Here is a 14,902-nt window from a genome sequence, read left to right as displayed (position 1 = left end):
GATTAAAGTCTTGTTGACTGTCATCCCACTTCCAGGCTGATTCCACTTCTTCTATACAAAGTCTATGAGCTGAACCCAGAGCCTGAAGGCCGATCTTCTGTGTCATTTTAGTCATTTGTACTTTGACAGAAGCTGTTTGTCAGCTGCATTTTTAGCAATACCTGCTGAAGAAAAGAGAACCAGTACTGTTTCTTACTGACAGTGATTTTACATGTTACGATCTTATTTTTTTGTGAAGGGGTGTTGATGTTTTGAATGTGATGACTGTGCCTTCTTGTGGAGAAACCTGGAAGGACAAAATGACTCTCAGAGAAATCTCTGGCTTTAATTTTATTTGGATTCGAGAGCATGTGTGTCACTGCCTCCTTGTACTGTACTCACAGTCTGCTGACTGTATGCCTGATTTTATGTCGACTAAATGCTCGCTATATTTGTGGAATATGACCCGATCTGGATTTATTGTGTTGTGTTATTAATGCCTATTGTTGTCATTTATTTTGTAAAGTTAACTGTGTTTTCCAGTCATTATTATACATTTTATAAAGATGATTAAACACAACAACAAGTGAAGAAAACGCTTTGTTATTTTTGTACGGATGTGGTTGGATGTGTGATTATCAGCATTTTGCAGCAGTGCCAGACTCCTGTTTAACCTCCTAAGACCCTGCATGCACTCTCGTCTTTCCTACAACATGGCAATAATTTCTGCTGTTAGACTTATGGAGATATTTGTCCAGCTTGCCTTCGAAGGTCAAGTAATTTACTTAAAATAATGGGAGACTATGCTGTTTGGATATTTCAGGGAATTTGCTTGGAAATTTTCAAGCATTTTCATGGAAATTCAGGGAAAATGTTTTATATTTTGGAAAATCTGTTTGAAAGTTTTGGGGGAATTAGCTTCAGATTTTTCTTTTTGCATTTTCATGGGAATATGGTAAAATTTGGGGGATATTTAGGAAAATTTGTTTGGAAATTTTCAAGTCTTTTCATGGACATTAGGAAATGTATTTGCATTTTGGGGGGAATTTTTAGGTGGGGATATTTCCTTGAAATGTTTACAAATTTCCATGAAAATTTATAAAAGAATTTGTTTGAATCTTTTGTGAAATTTGGATATTTAATGATTAATAATAATTGATTTTTATGGAAGTATTTTTTGAAATTTTTATGGAATTTACTATGAAATTCCAGGGGGAATTTGCTATGAAATTTTGTCAATTTTCAGGAACTTGCATGGCTTTTTTCTAGGACTTTTTTACTGGGATGTTTAGGCTTTATGATAAAGCTATACTGAAACATCTAAGGACTTCAAAGACATTTTAAGGTACTTTTTATGGAATACTTTAGAAATATGTTGAGGATTTTCCACAGAAATTTCAGGTAATTTCCTTGAAATTTTAGGGAATTTGTGTACATTTTGGTTGGGGACATTTTCAAGAAATTCCCATCCAAAGACCAGTCTAATGTTTTAATTTATCAGGTCCTGCTGATCCCAAAAAGGTGGGAGAAACTAAAAATGCATTTAAAACAAAAGCTCAAGTCTCAGGAGGTTAATATACCAATTCTGACGGATGTGCCAAATAAATGTGCTCCATTTTAATTTTCTTTATAACATAAATCAGTCCTTAGGAACTTTAATCTTACTTCAGTATTTCTGTAAGCTTTAGGTCTGTTTTTCAGAGGGAAATTTTGCACTTTTGGCTCAATAACTTTGAATAAATTTCAATATTTATAAAGATTTTCAAGGTGAGAAGAATTATAATCTACATCTACAAAACACATTTTATGAGTATTAAACAGACATCAGAGTGGTGACCAATCAAACATATGTCATTACCAATATCAAATATTTTATATAAGGTGCCTTAGAAATAAATATACCACCACACCTACTAAAAGTGTTACACATACACCAAGCCTGTTGTGTAGATGATTATTTTTTCTATATGTTATAATTTGTTTTCTATGTGTGTGTTTTTGTATTACATGTTAACCAATTTACCAGGTCTTTAGCAAAGTCATCCTTCTTTATTTTCTACCTGTTTGTTTCACTTCTCTATCATAAGGAAATAGACTCTGATGAACCACTACTGTCTGTGATTTGGTTTATCAACATAACATAACCAACACTTTGCAGGAAACTGAAACATCACAGAGAGATTTTATTTTACATTTTAATGCAATGAGTAGTAGAACTGCTCAATCATGATAAAAATCCGAAATCATGATTAATGTAATGTGTAATTCTTCTAATTATTGTCTTTTCAGCCGCTCTAGTTAATCCTCTGGGATCCCTGCAGCCACAGTGATGTAAAAATCAGTCATGAATCATACTCAGCTTGGGATTTCAAACATTTACCTTTTTTTTAATCTATCTATCTATCTATCTATCTATCTATCTATCTATCTATCTATCTATATGCAGTTTTCTGAGACTTCTTCCTAAAAACCTTTTTACATAATCTGATAAATGATAAAGATGCCCTCCGGTTGATTATGACTTACCAAAAATGTCTCACGCACCGAATGTGATACTAAATATATATATATATATATGTATATGTGTGTGTGTGTGTGTGGGGTATGTGTGTTAAATGTAATTGCAATTTTTCTTATTATGAATTTTTTGGAAGGTTTTCCAAACATCTAAGTTCCAAAAAAAGAGAATTTTCTGGCTATTATTTGAAGTATCAGGCTCAAAAGGGATGTATAAATATCCTGTGTATCTTTAAATGGATTTTGTTAGAATTTTATATAATAATAATAATTATAATAATATAATAATGTATATTATTTGGGCATTTCTGCCTCCATTTAGACCAGGACAGTGGGTAGAGCTGGACACTGGGGGAGAGAGAGCATGTGGATAAGGAGCCACAGACCAGACCAGAACCCAGGCTGTCCACCTTGAGGACAACAACCCCTACACACAGGGCGAGTGGACACAGTCTCTTCTGTTCAACTGCTACCATTTAAGAAAATGTAACATACACTTTCATAAACCTTAGCTGTATATACTGTTTTATTTTAAAGAACCAATTTTTTTTGCCACTTTTTACCCATTTTTGCTCATTTTTGCCTTTCTGCAATTATTTCCTTATTTTCCCCTCAAAGTTTTTACATTTGTTTTCTGGTATCCTCATACTTGTGGACATCATGGCTTGGCCATTAAGTCCAACATTACTTTCCAAATGGTTTCATCAGTGTGCCCATGTACATTGTTACAATTGCAAATAAAATGGCATTTCACTTTTAAGAAAATGGGTTTACATTTCTGAAAATGCTTTATTGTCCTACAGCATAAATAAATAAAATACATTTTTGTTGCTTTGATAGAAGTGGTGATTATTCAGGTTGAATATAAAATAGATTAACTTTACAGTGGATCACGATTTCCCTGACCTCCATGGGCCCAAGAAAGCTTTCCTCTTTATCCCCTCTAACAGGCGGCTTAGACCACAGGTATGAATTTGGTTCTCTTTAATCACAAATTTTTGCCTAAATAAGAATATTCTACAAATTGCAGCAATACAGTAGCCTATATCTTCTTTCACCAGTAGTGAAAGTAGAAAGATTGTAGCTGTCCGTCCCTGGATTCAATGAAGTACAGCACTGTATACAGAGTATGATCACTGAATGCATGAGACACTGTAATGAATGGTGTGGATCTCTCAGCCAATCAGGTTCATTCACGAGGGCGGGACTAACTTGTTGATAATTCTATCTGGTGTCGACCACCAGTGCGCAAGCGCAGCCCGGGTGACGAAGATGGTGCTCATCAAGGAATAGTGAGTGTTAAATGTTTTTTAAAAATCTATTCTGGCGCATTTAAAGGGCCAATTTCACCAATCTGAGGGCTTAATAACAGGAGTAAACATGCGTGTATTGTTCAGCGCTGGCCTTGGCCCGACTAGACAGCTGTGTAGCACGGAAAAAGGCAGCTTTGAGAAGGGTGGATCAGGACGTGGATAACGGTACTCACCGGTCTTTTTTAGGCGTTGCTAGTACAAGCTAGCGTTAGCTTCTGAGTAGTAGCAGCAGAGGGGATAATTAGCCTCTTAATGGAAATGAGTTACATAAATAGGGTGCTGTGATTATACTCAAACAGTTCATATTCATCAAGTAAACATGGCTTTAATAGCTTCCCCAGCGTTAGCATGGCTAGTCAGTTAGCAGGCTGTTGTATCTCTAAAGTGCCGTAATGTTAAGCTTTAGTCCCGTGAGTGACAGATTAAGGTTCCCCTCCGTCGGATTTACCATTAATGCTAGCTGGCTAAGTTAGCCGGCTAGCTGTTAGCATGCCAATTTTCAGTTAACGGTCTTCACGTATAGCACACTTTCTATAAGCTAGCTGCTAAGTTAAAGCTGGTGCAGCAGAATCAACCGGGCGTTAACAAAGAGTTAAACAGGAATTACCACTCGATGTTTCCCCCCAGAACCACACGGTGGTCGTACCCTTCAGGCTAGCATGAGGTTATGGGAGGACTAACTACTTTGCTGTTACTTTTGTTGGCGCTAGCATCGAGGAGTTAGCTCTTTAACTGGGCGGCTAATTCAACCATAAGCTGACCATTTTTCAAAGCTGCCACCAAACATGCACGGGAAAAACAACGTGCTCTTTTTCATCACAGAACAGCTAGCTTTCACTACGCTATCTCACAGTCCCTCTCTATAATGGTACCTGTTGTAGCTATTGTAGCCCTGTGCTATCTGTGGACACTCAGCGTTCGTGCTGACTCAAATCACAGCTATAATCAGGTGTAAACATTTGCAAACAAGTTAGTCTGCTTTCTGAGGGTGTGGGAGTGTTTCTCTTTAGCTGAGATTTCTATCCATAGCTTTCTGGTATTATAGGCAGCCTTTTATTCCACTCGTGATATCATGTTATCATAACAGGGTGTCACAATACCAGAAGTTTGAACTTTGATTTGACATTTAGAAAATACAATTATACTAAAGCAATTTTAATGCCAAAGCTGCAAAAATAGAAGTCCTAGGTATCTAGTATTATCTTATTATTAATTTCACAAAAAAACCCAAAACAAAACAGAAAAGCAGCTGAAATGAAACGTTGCGATTTAGGCCATGTGCAGGTGTTTTTTGCAATTTTTAAACTATTTTTTTATTTCTGTTGATTTCAAGGAGCAGTATTATATTGGATTGCAGTGTAATAAGTCTGAACTTTTATAAGATACATGTAAAAACCAAATCATATCAGTACCTGTTAGAATTAGACTCATGGGCAGCCGATATTGGGTAATTTCTTGTTTTCAATGATCAAACATTGCAGACAAACTCCTGATTTTTTTTCCAAATTACATTAAGAACAGTCAGTCCTTTTACATCAAAATTTAGTTGTTTTATTATTTAGTTTTGGTACTTTTGATATTGTCAGTAAGCAAAACAGAGATTGTATTGTTTGTATGAAAATCTTGAAAATTCTGAAATTTTTAGCAAAGTACAGTATGAAAGACAGCAATGGCAGAAATATTAATTACATGGATATTATCTTTGTGCTCAGAAATTATTTTCCACAAGTGAGTTAAAAGCTCAAGCCGAGTTTCTGTAGCAAAATTCAGTTGTAATCAGGTCTTACGGAACGTGATATTTCAGGATTGTCATGATAACTGGGAATTAGAACTTTGATATTTTACAAGTAAAAACTACACAATATTCATACCAGTTTCAGCAACAAATGATAATAGTCCTGCCTCTCAAAATTACATGGGTATTTGTCCTTAATTTTTCAAATTGCATGTGTACTCCAAGGTTTTTGTATGATTAAGACCATGTGCATTAGTTGGCATTTTTTAGGGATTCCTTCCTCTTCTGCACACCTGATTTATGTAAACATATCTTTTAATAGCAGTTACTTTTAAACAGACATAGCATATACAGTGCTTAACAAATTCATTAGACCACCACCCAAAGTAAGGTTTATGCAACAGCTAACCTAAATTAACAGCATGAGTAATTACCAAAATCATTTTTTATGTTTCTGCAATGGTTAATACACCAATATGTAGAAGCTCTTTAACCCAAATGATATTTTTAATGCTAAGATATAATTATTATTGTTATCCATGAATTTTCAAATTTACTGATTTACAAAAAACTGAAAAAATAGTAAAGCACATTATTATTTCTTGATTAATATGTCAAATTTTAGTTATGTACTTGCATTCCTGAACTGAAAAATGAGTTTTGGTGGCTGAATGTTATGCTTGATTCATTTCTGACTTCTCAGAGAAGCCCAGTGAGCCGGCTCAAATTTGGGTATAAAAAGGGGAATTCAGTTTGAAATTCCAGACCTAAACACTACAGTCATTTAAGCACACTTTAAAGTTTATAGAATAAGGATGAAAAAGGAAGACATCAGCTGTTGTAGGTCTATCGGTTATGCCTGAAACTCAACAAACTTATTCATTCATATTGCTGATAATTTGAGCCAATAAAGGCCGATAATTGCAGCTGAGATATTAGTTGTAATTATTGTCAGAAATTGATGTATCTATCCATACTGATAATATGCCAATAATATTGTGCACCCCTAGTTTCCTAGTGTTTTATTACACCATGTAAATGGCATAGATAAGATGTCTGTCAGGAGAAATATAAGTCCTCTATTATGTAGTAACTAGGGCTGAACGATTTGTCAAAATATTCGAATTGCAATTTTTTTCCCACAATATTGGGATTGCGATTTGATATGTGATTGTTTAGGTTCATCATTTTATGTGTTGTTCAACAAACATAAGCAAGAAATCATTCTACATTATAACAAGCACAGTATTAGATAAGTTAAACTATAGTTAAACAATTTAGGAAAAGATATCTTATTGTGATTTTGGCTCGTATAGCCAATTTGATATCAACTGCTATATTGAAGAAATGATCATTTCTCATATTATTCTCATTTTGATGAAGAAAAATAAATACATTAAAAAAGACACTTGAATGTTTGAATAATGTGTAAAGTATAAAAAAGAACAAAGATTGTATCAAACTGGTTATTTTGACACTTTTCAGGTTAAAGAAATATTGCACTGTCTGCGATTTGAAAATTGCAGTATGCCAAATTGTGATTTAATCTAATTTGCAATTAATTGCCCAGCCCTAGTAGTAACATGTTAAGATTACCTGATGAAGTATGTGTTCGCCAAAGTTGTATTATAAGGTACATTATCGTTTGATCCATATGCAAACGGTCGTGAAGATTCATTTTGTCTCTGTAGTTTGAAATCATGTGACTCATAAAAAGTGTAAATAGATAACACTTTGAGCCTCAAACATGCTTGTGCTGAGGTAAAAATACATGACTGAATCTCAAAGAGGTGAACAGTTCATTTTCTTTAAGTGTTTCTAATTCATTTTCCCAGAGCCGCATGCAAAAACCAAAAATAAATGTAGGACAGCGCAGTCATTGATTATGTTATGAGCCGTTAAACCCTATAACATGTAAAGCCACCCAGTTAACACCATATTTAAGTGGTTAAGTGCTTCTTTCTGACTCACAGATGATAGAATCAGTCACAGGATTTCTTGTCTATAGGTACATATTACCATAATACACCATAATTCTCTACTCTAAGATCATATGCCATTTTTTTGCAGTTGTAGCCTTGATCTTTTACAATCTCACAGAATGTGCTTAACCTACTACCCTGTACTGTGAAACCTAACACTTGCATAATAATGTGAGGGAGGGTTGTTATCACTATTGTGAAAGCCAGCTGTGGTTATGATTGACAAAGGAACATTCTATATGTTAGCAGTTACATGATCCTCCCTGTGTTTTTAAGCCTTAATGTGATATTTTTATTCATTTTCAGCCTCCAGGTTGTTTCATGAGTAGTTTCTTAATGTGTAAAAAGTTCATAGAAGTTTATTATGATTTCTAAGTGCCTGAATTGCTCTGTAAACTAGGCTGGCTCTACACTAGATTAACTTTAAATCTGATTTTAATAAAGTGGAAGAGCATCAACTTACAGACAGTTCCTACTAGTGCAAGATCCCCTACCTGCCATTTCTGCAGTGGAGAGAACATGGGTGTGGGATTCCACAGAAATTCATGTTAAATTTGGCTTCACGTGCAAAATAACTCTGGATGATTGACATTGTCTTCTCTGTTGCAGCACGTCTTGCATGAGACATTGTGAAGGCACTCGTTGTCGCAATAACTCCCCAAGTTTTCAATAGTGCACTTGATTCAGTAACTAGTTGGTCCCACTCCGCTCGCTCTTATTGGCTGTTCCATCAGAGGCAGCCTGATCTGGCTGCTTGCTGCCAGTATTATCTTGTACTCTAGGATGATGCTATGTCACCTTCAAGAAGCTTTCATTCACACGGATAAATGGCTATGATTATGGAATATGGTGTGAAACATTTTAACCCTTTACCTACTGACCCAGCACCGGCGCTGTGTTTTATATGTCCAGAATATTATTACCATAACTCTTTCAAAGTTTGTCCGATCAGAAAAATTCCAGCGGTGTTGGAAAGCTGAGAATTGTGGGCATGCGCACATATATGGTTCATTACGGTACTCACAACTGTAAGACATGGGCTTTAATAGCAAAACACCAAAAGTATTGTGAGACCGCTACACGGATTCTCAACACTGTAACTCCTCAAAAGTTTGCTCAATCTAAAAACTTCCATCGCTGACAGAGAGCTGAGAATCTGTGCTTTCCAGCCGTATATGATGTGTGGTACATATATATTACGGTAATTTCCAACAGCACCGCGAAAACGGCAGCTTTGGCAGAAGACGAGTGAGAAAGGAGAGTAAAGGAAGAGAGTAAAAGGAGAGCGAGCGAGAGCGGTGTTTTGTTTACAGAAAATAGTGTTAGATAGTGGCATTTGTGCGTGTTTGTCATGTGCAATAACAATATGTTACTTGAGAATGTTGAGAATGCATTTTTCCACCTTTTATTTGCACTAATTGTCGCCTATGTATATAGCTATCTTTTGCACTGTGTTTTGCACACCCAGAGCCCTAGACTCCAAAAATGACAGGTGATTGTTCTAAACATGTATAGGTTCACATTTCAAATGTCAAATCCAAACTTCATGAGCAATAACAAAATTTCTTAGACTTAGTAGGTAAAGGGTTAAGAGGCGAGTGATGATATTTGAGCATCTTCATATGCGTTGCTTATGCTCTGAATCAGCTAAATTTTCATTTTAAACATTGGTATTGGGTTTGATTTTCACAATTGCTGCATCTCTGATGAATACTATCCGATGGACAGAAACACAAAAAATGACCCCCTCTGCCACCCCCTGTTAGCCAAGTGAAGTCTAATTATGTGGGAGAGGCTGAAGCCTCAAGTCAGCCAGGCTCTCCTGATCGATGGAGGGCCAATCAGGCCTAATTGGGTTTGATGGTCAGCCTAGATCCGGTCATCTTCACAAGACAGTATATTTGTTTCTATCTTGCAAAGCCACTTGGCTCTGGGCTCAGTCATGTTTGTGTTTGCTGCCATGTTTACGAGGTGTAAATGTGTGAAACGACCAGTTAGGGACTCCTCTTGGTCTCCTCACACGTGTTGGCCTGCTGGCATTTTGCATGTGTCATTACTGGTATTCCTTTGTAGGCTGGCTGATCACAAATCCATAATTTGGGCAAATATTCAGTCATTGTCAGCTTCAAATCGCCCAATCCTGGTTGTTGATAGATAAATTGGGCCCAAAATAACAATTTATAGTCACAAAATGAACAAATCATCGTTTATGAGTAGCTCTGATTAGTGAATATTTTACTTTTTTCCTGAAAAATGACCTGATCAATGAAGAAATCTTGTTAATAGTTAGCTGGTTAATAAGGTATTGATTTCTTCTTTTAACAAATTAAACTGAAGCAGGAAATATGTAAATGTCTGTAAAGGCTGATTCCCTGTCTGACTGTCAGAATATCACAGTCCCTGGGCTGCAGGGGTCTGTGTCACAGGCCGAGCACTCGGAGGTCTCACTGTAAATCTTACATAACTGCAGGTTTCCTGGACTACAAGAACACTGGATCTGTTTCTGGTCAGGCTTCTAGTTCAAATAGTTTTCCTCTTTATCATCCGACAAAGTGCAGGCCTCCTCTCCGCTGCCTCTGTAGCAAATCTCCATCACAAAGCGAGTGTAAACACGGCTATTTTGAGTTGTAGAGAACGCATGACTCTAAATATGAAGAATGCAAACTGCCTGTTGATGTCTGTCTCTGACAGCATCATTTTCTCTCTTTTTCATTAAGATTTAAGCTGCATCTCCTTCTTGACACAATCAATGTCTTCACAGCAGGTGATCAATAACTTGTAAATTATTAACACTCAGTTGAAGAGAGCTGGATCTTTTCAGTTCCTTTAGCAAGACAACTTTCTGGCCTGTGATTTTTGATGTCATGCAGAAGGAAAAGAGAGATCTAGATGAGTAGATAAAGCTTTCTTTCATATTTAATATCCAATCTAATGCTGCATTGCTTTCATGAAGATTAAGAGTTAAAACCACAGTAGAACAATGCAAACACCCGGGGCTTTCTGATTGATTTCATGCCACATGCTGAAAGCTAAACTAAGCCATTCAGGTATACTAACTGGTGTGCAGAAATCACTCGCAGCTCTGTGTCAGACAAGATTAAAACACCTTTGGTTTAATGTGTTAACTCGGCGTGTGAGTGATCCGCTTCATAATCTCACACAGTTGTTGTTTTTGAACATTTTTGTCAAAGCCAGAACCTCAAGCTCTGCTCAGCCTTTTGTTTTTCCAGTTGTGCAACATCACTCCTTTAGTTACACTTCTGTCTGTGCCAAAATCTGCAAGGCTCTCTGAAAGTTTAATTTAGTATGACATGTAATGTTTATTTATATTGTAGAATTTTCTTTGTATCTTAAAGAGCACATCCAAGTAGAGGCTTAGGTCTGTGTTTTTGTAGAAAAACCAAGGTGTATGACATGCAGGAGCTGTGATGTCCACGTGTGGATATTTCGGTTATCATTGTTTAAAAATGCCAAAAAGATGCTGATCTTAATATAGTCCTGTCTAATAAAACAAAAAAGAACTGAAGAGAACCATGACTTCTACAGTTGAATAAACGGTTGAATATTTTCTAGGTTATAAAGCTTCACTGTTCAGCTAGAAAAATGATCACTAAATCCTCACAATAACCAAGACGGTGTCCTCAAATAACCTTTTGTTTCCTACTAAAATGTTTGGTTTGTTGAGGAGGAAAGAAGCCACAAAATCAAGCGGCAACCTCCGTCCCTGAAAGATGAAGCCAATGCGGAAGTGCAAAAAATTGCTATACCGCAAGTGTCCACTTGAGGCTGGCTGCAGGAACATCGGAAGTCCCGTCTGGACACGTGTTAAACAGCCGGTTTTGACACTAGAAATAAACTGATTTACAGCCTGGTTCAAAACACCAAACATGTCTCATTAGCTAGTGTCTTATTGTGCGCCCGCTGTACGGGGGGTGAATGTTTTTTTGTACCACGATCGTTTGGATTATATTTAGGATGAAAGCTGAGCAGCAGTCCAGCAGTTCAGTAGTTCAGTACATTACCTTAGTGTACAGATGAAGAAAGATGTTGAAAGACTAGAAAACTAAGGAGAATTTATCATCTTCACAAGATGAACAGATTTATTTCGAATAAGCAAAGTAAGTTTTTGAGTGTTGTCGCCCAGTGTTAATTTTGGCAGCTATTTTTAATTTTAGTCTTAGTTCAGGCTTTAAATGAAATGTACTTTAGTTTTAGGCACACTGTAGTCATTTCTACCCTTTTTAGTTTTAGTCTAGTTTTAGTCAATGAAAACAAAAAAAAAACATTTTAGTCATGTTTTAGTCCATTAAAGTCCTCTTTTTCTTGCCTAAATCTGGGACCAAATCATGGTAGTGTGCTCTCTGCACCCTTCCAAACCTGGTGTCCCTGCTTTCTACAGCTGAGAGGCAGAAAGATACAGATGCATTGTATTTAGACAGATTTACTAGCAGTGGAGAAATCTCACGGTGCGGCGTCAGCAGTGATGTGGTCTCTGCATCGGTCTGAGAAAGAGCTGAATCAAAAGGCGAAGCTCTCGATTTACCGGTCGATTTACATTCCCACCCTCACCTATGGCCATGAGCGGTGGGTAGTGACTGAAAGAACGAGATCGCAGATACAGGCAGCTGAAATGAGTTTCCTCCACAGGGTGTCTGGGCTCTCCTTTAGAGATAGGGTGAGAAGCTCGGCCACCTGGGAGAGACTCGGAGTAGAGCCGCTGCTCCTCCACGTTGAGAGGAGCCTGATGAGGTGGCTCAGCATCTGGTCCGGATGCCTCCTGGACACCTACCTGGTGAGGTGTTCCGGGCAAGTCCCGCTGGGAGGAGGCCCCGGGGAAGACCCAGGACACGCTGGAGAGACTATGTCGCTCGGCTGGCCTGGGAACGCCTTGGGATCCCCTGGGAAGAGCTGGACGAAGTGACTGGAGAGAGGGCAGTCTGGGCTTCCCTGCTTAGGCTGCTACCCCCGCCGTGACTCGATCTCGGATAAGCGGAAGAAGATGGATGGATGGATGGAGAAATATCACAGATTTTTAATGTCTGACGAAAACCAATTTACATTTTAGTCTAATTTTAGTCATCTTGATGAAAACTAAACTTAGTTTTTGTCAGTGTTAGTCATCACAGATCTATTTTTGTTAGTTTTAGTCTAGTTTTTGTCATGGAATAAAAGGCTGTCAATGAATAGTTTTAGTCATAGTTTTAGTTGACGAAATTAACACTGCCTCAAACTACAAATCCATCTGCACAATTTCAGATTTTGATATCAGGGTTTGGTGGCTTTGAAGAGAGAGATTTAGTAGCAGTTTCTGGCTTCAAAAAAGGATTTTGCTCTCATAAGGAGGTCATATCTGTAGGGAGCATTTCTGTAAAGTTGTTAGACACTTAGAAATGCAATCTGGGCTCCATCTTTCAATGGACGTGCTTTTTTATCAGAGCCATCTAAAGCAAAGCAGATACTCAAGCAAACACATTTTTAGTTGACGAAATTAGCATTGTTGTCGTCATGACGATTATTCCACTCTATCATATTGTTGTCATTTCTGTTGTTAATCTCCATTTGTCTTACTGTAAATACAAGAGGTGGGAATCGTTTGGCACCTCATAATTCAATTACTATTCATAGGGCTGCAATTTAATTCTTAATCGATTATTGGTGCATTTTGATGCAGTTAGTTTTTTATGTTTCTGTTCTCACTGTGTAAAACAATAGAAGCATTAAATTTGTGTTAAAAAAAAGAGAGATTAGTTACATTTCCACCATCCTCTAATTCAGTGGTTCTCAACCTTGGGGTCGGGACCCCTTTGGGCCGGCGAGACACTGAGAGGGGGTCTCCAGATGCCCCCAAAACAGTTTTAAATTACACTGTTGCCAATTTACCCCAATTTCGTCAAAATTATCCCTTTTCATGATTTTTTCCCACCAATTTTAACACATTTATCCCATTTAACACAAATTTCTGTCAGTTTTAAACTCTTTCCACAAATTTTTTCTGCCTGTTTTTGCCATTTCCAAACCAATTCTTGCCACCTAAGCTTAATGTTGCCTCTGCTGACCAATTATTGCCACTATTAACCCCTTTCTACCACTTTTTCCCATTTTAACCAAATTTCACCATATAATATGCCCAATTTTGGTAGTTTACCAATTTCTGCCAATATCTGCCTATTTTTTCTTTCTCATTTAACCCTTTTTGACAGTTTATAGGAATGTTTCGTCCCATTTCACCAAATTTCCACGCATTTTTGAAAATTTAGAGCCATTTCAGCCACATTTGAACTCCCTTTTATCACTATTTATGCCCATTTTTGCCACGTCTAACTCATTCTGCTACTTTGAAATCCAACTTCACCACCTTTTCCACCTTTTTTTTGCCATTATTAACCCATTGTAGCAATTTTTAAACCATTTCAATTCTTTTTTGTTTAACAAAAGGGTTTTACATTTTTAAGAAGGCTTTTTACTACACAAATGATTTTAAAAGGATATTTGTTTCTTTGATAAGAGTGGTTATCATTCAGGTTAAATATGAAATATGAATACCACAGCTTAACTTTACAATGGACCATGGTTTTTCTGACCCAAGGTTTGGCTGGGTCCCATAAAGCTCTCCCTTTATCCCCCCTTATGGGCAGCCTTGTCTCCACATGACTGTTCTTGATTGTGCATGGCTGTTCAACCACCTTCAGGTACAGCGGGGGTCCCCGGTCTCTGGCACCTTTATTTTGGAGGCCACAGGCTGGAAAGGTTGAGAACCACTGCTCTAACTAAAGATGTGTGTAAACTGGAAATTTACAACTGCACTGAACCAAAGGTAGCAGCATCTTTTCTTTGTAACATTTCTGAAATTACAAACATAAAAATGTCCTTTTTTCACAGATGAACAACTGGTAATATAAATCTTGTTGTTACGTGCTGCATGTCACACCTCCACCTTTTTGTTCCTGCTATTCCACAGTATTGAATATTTAAATTACTATCGATTATTGATTATTGGACATATATAAATCGATTCAGAATCTTCCACCTCAACATCTCAATGCATCTAAGAATCGATTTTTTTCTCCCACATCTAGTAAATACACAATGGCTGTTCACATTATCGACCTCTGCTTCAGGAGTCCTGCCCTGAATTTTAGCCTGTCTGCATATTTTAACCCCTCGCTCGGCCCCACCAGGAAGCTCAATCAATCAGTTTGTATTTTGGTTGAAGGTGGGGTGCAGCATGTCAGTCTTGGTGCAGACCTGTATGAATGGTGAGAGGAGGAGGTACAGAAAACTACTAGAGAAACTTCAACTGTGTGCCTATATAAAGGATTCTTTAACCAAACTGACTGGGTATGTTAAAGCCTAAGTAATCCTGTTCTCTCTCCACT

General features: G+C 37.3%; 1 protein-coding gene across 1 annotated transcript in view; it reads left to right on the top strand.

Annotated features, from left to right (window-relative positions):
* The first annotated feature begins 3,741 nt into the window (after positions 1–3,741).
* pitpnb (phosphatidylinositol transfer protein, beta) overlaps positions 3,742–14,902 on the top strand; it is a 36,549-nt gene continuing 25,388 nt past the window's right edge. Inside the window, exon 1 of the mRNA XM_041810731.1 lies at positions 3,742–3,788. Coding sequence (XP_041666665.1) covers positions 3,769–3,788 — 20 coding nt within the window. The 5' untranslated portion in view covers positions 3,742–3,768. The remainder of the gene's footprint in view (positions 3,789–14,902) is intronic.

The sequence above is a fragment of the Cheilinus undulatus genome, linkage group 17 (assembly GCF_018320785.1).
Source record: "Cheilinus undulatus linkage group 17, ASM1832078v1, whole genome shotgun sequence".
Lineage (NCBI taxonomy): Eukaryota > Metazoa > Chordata > Actinopteri > Labriformes > Labridae > Cheilinus > Cheilinus undulatus.
This window is presented reverse-complemented; position numbering and strand designations above follow the sequence as displayed.